The sequence below is a fragment of the Octopus bimaculoides genome, chromosome 11 (assembly GCF_001194135.2).
Source record: "Octopus bimaculoides isolate UCB-OBI-ISO-001 chromosome 11, ASM119413v2, whole genome shotgun sequence".
In the NCBI taxonomy this organism is placed as follows: Eukaryota; Metazoa; Mollusca; class Cephalopoda; order Octopoda; family Octopodidae; genus Octopus; species Octopus bimaculoides.
In genome coordinates, this window is record NC_068991.1 from 10,314,449 (window position 1) to 10,316,936 (window position 2,488).

General features: G+C 38.5%; 1 protein-coding gene across 1 annotated transcript in view; it reads right to left on the minus strand.

Annotated features, from left to right (window-relative positions):
- The window catches only part of LOC106870488 (1-phosphatidylinositol 4,5-bisphosphate phosphodiesterase classes I and II), a 65,247-nt gene that overhangs the window by 30,498 nt on the left and 32,261 nt on the right, over positions 1 to 2,488 (minus strand). Inside the window, exons 9-11 of the mRNA XM_052971524.1 lie at positions 1,923 to 1,951; positions 1,389 to 1,535; positions 268 to 419 (exon numbers count right to left, since the gene is read on the minus strand). Of these exons, the coding sequence (XP_052827484.1) occupies positions 268 to 419; positions 1,389 to 1,535; positions 1,923 to 1,951 (328 nt within the window). The remainder of the gene's footprint in view (positions 1 to 267; positions 420 to 1,388; positions 1,536 to 1,922; positions 1,952 to 2,488) is intronic.

Sequence of the window (2,488 nt, forward strand, 5' to 3'; positions counted from 1 at the left end):
ATATATATATATATATATATATATATATATATATAGAGAGAGAGAGAGAGAGAGAGAGAGAGATACATACATTATATGTGTATATGTATGTATGTATTATGTATGTATTTATGTATGTATATCAGGCACAAATCCATAGTTTCTTGAGACCAACAGATGCCTATTACTACTACTACTACATATACACACACACACATGTACATATTTTGTGTTGTATCATTGTTTGCTTCACTAGAGTTATTTGGATAATGATCATGTGATACTTGCCTTGAAAGATACTTCTGTACACATTGTGAAGCCGTGAGTAATGATTGGTTCTCCATCTTTTCCATCCCAACAATCCAATTCCAGACAACGACATCCGGTAAGCAAAACTTGACGGTATATTTCCACTGAAGACTTTCCAGTCAACTGGTGCCCTAAAATATGGACATTGTAACTTAATAATAATTACAATCTTTTCTACTAAAAGCACAAGGCTTGAAATTTGTGGGGAGGGAACTAGTCAATTACATCAACCCCAGTGTTTCACTGGTACTTAATTTATTGACCCTGAAAGGATGAAAGGTAAAGTCAACCTTGGCGGAATTTTAACTCAAAATGTGCAGATAGACAAAATGTCACTAAATATTTTGCCTAGTGTGCTAACAATTCAGCCAGCTTGCTGCCCTGGTAATAATAATAATTCTTTCTACTTTAGGCACAGGGCCTGACATTTGGAGGGAGGGGGGTCTAGCTGATAACATCGACCCCAGTGTTTCACCCGTACTTAACTTATCAACCCCAAAAGAATGAAAGGCAAAGTCAACCTCGGCGGAATTTGAACTCAGGACGTAGCAGCGAAATTTGAACTCAGAACGTAGCATTTTGCCTGGAGTGCTGATGATTCTGCCATCTCGTTGCCCTGATAATAATAATAATGATGATAATAAAGTCTTACAAAATGGTAATGGTAGCAGTAGCAATGATGATGATGATGATGATGATGATGATGATGATGATGATGATGATGGTGGTGGTGATGATGATGATGATGATGATGATGATGATGATGTTGATGATGATAATGATGATGATGATGATGAAGAAAAAGAAGAAGAAGAAGAAGAAGAAGAAGAAGAGGAGGAGGAGGAATGAAGAGGAAGGGGAGGATGGTAGTGATCACAAGGGTGATAGTGATGATTACTGCAGACCGTTCCCATTAACGCCCAACCTCATCCTCTTTTGCATGCGTCCACACCAAAATCTCTCCTTCAAAAAGATGCCATCCCTTCATTATACCCCATCGACCCCTTCACCTTGTTTATCACCATTAGTTTACCACAAACTACCTCCCTTTGTCAGCCCCCTCACCTGGTACATGTATAAGATAATTGGTCAGGCCTTACCTGTCAAGTAGGTGTTGTGGGAAGAATTGATGTAGTAAGCTGCAAGGGGCAGCTTCATGTTGGCCCCCAAATCCAACCGATGCATTGGGGTAAGATTGTTTTCTTCACACATAAGGAAATACAGCAATCCTTCTTTTGTCAGCTGACCTGTGTATAAGTAGACAATAGAAAAAAAAATAGAGAGAAACATGAGTGGAAAAGATTTGGATGGGTGGATACGAAGGGAGTTGATGATGTAAGCATGTCAATGGATGATGAAAGAACAGGAGTAACGTAAACACCTTCAGTAGCTGACAGCTAATTCTACTATAAGAAGCACTGTACTAAAAGCTGAGTCCATGAATACTTGTGCAACATCCTATAACTTATTTTCCTCTCACATACACACACATTTAGCATCAAAATTTGTGGATAAATTTCTCAAGGGGCAGTTTAGCTTAATGGTAAAGCGCTCAGCTGGAGTCTTGAGGGATATGGGTTTGAGTCCCATGGCATTTTGTTGACAAATTTTTCCACTTTGTAACAACAATTTACCCAGTATTTCTGCTGTTCTAAAGGCAATTCTGTGTTTGAAAAAATATCATCTTATTTGTAACATACAATACACATTTTAGCTTGACTTTTCTCTCTTGGTTTGAATATCATCCGTGCAACAGCTACATTCCTCCTTATGCCTGCCATCTCTTATGTCCCTGCCATAAGGCTTCACTTTCACACACGCCAGCTTAATCTAATTCATCCTTAGTCAAAAGACACCCGTTGTTAATGTCCTGTTATTTGTATTTGTGTACCATTTCTCCATTTTTTTCCGTCCTTGTTTTCGTATACATTCGCTGCTTTCTTTCAAGGAATCTAGTGCTCTTAGCTTAGTTTTTCCTTGGAGCTGGCCAGATTGGAGCAATCTCGAGTATAACCAGCCAAAATTGCAAAGATAATCTGGAACTTGACTGGAGGAAAGAAAACTCCGAATGACCCGTCCTTGTTTTCTTTGTATCGTCTGTCTGGATGTTTTGCTGTCCCTTTTTTGTATCACCTAACTGCCTGGATGTTTTGCGTTTTTGTCCCATTTTTGTATTTTATATACATATAAATATGTAATG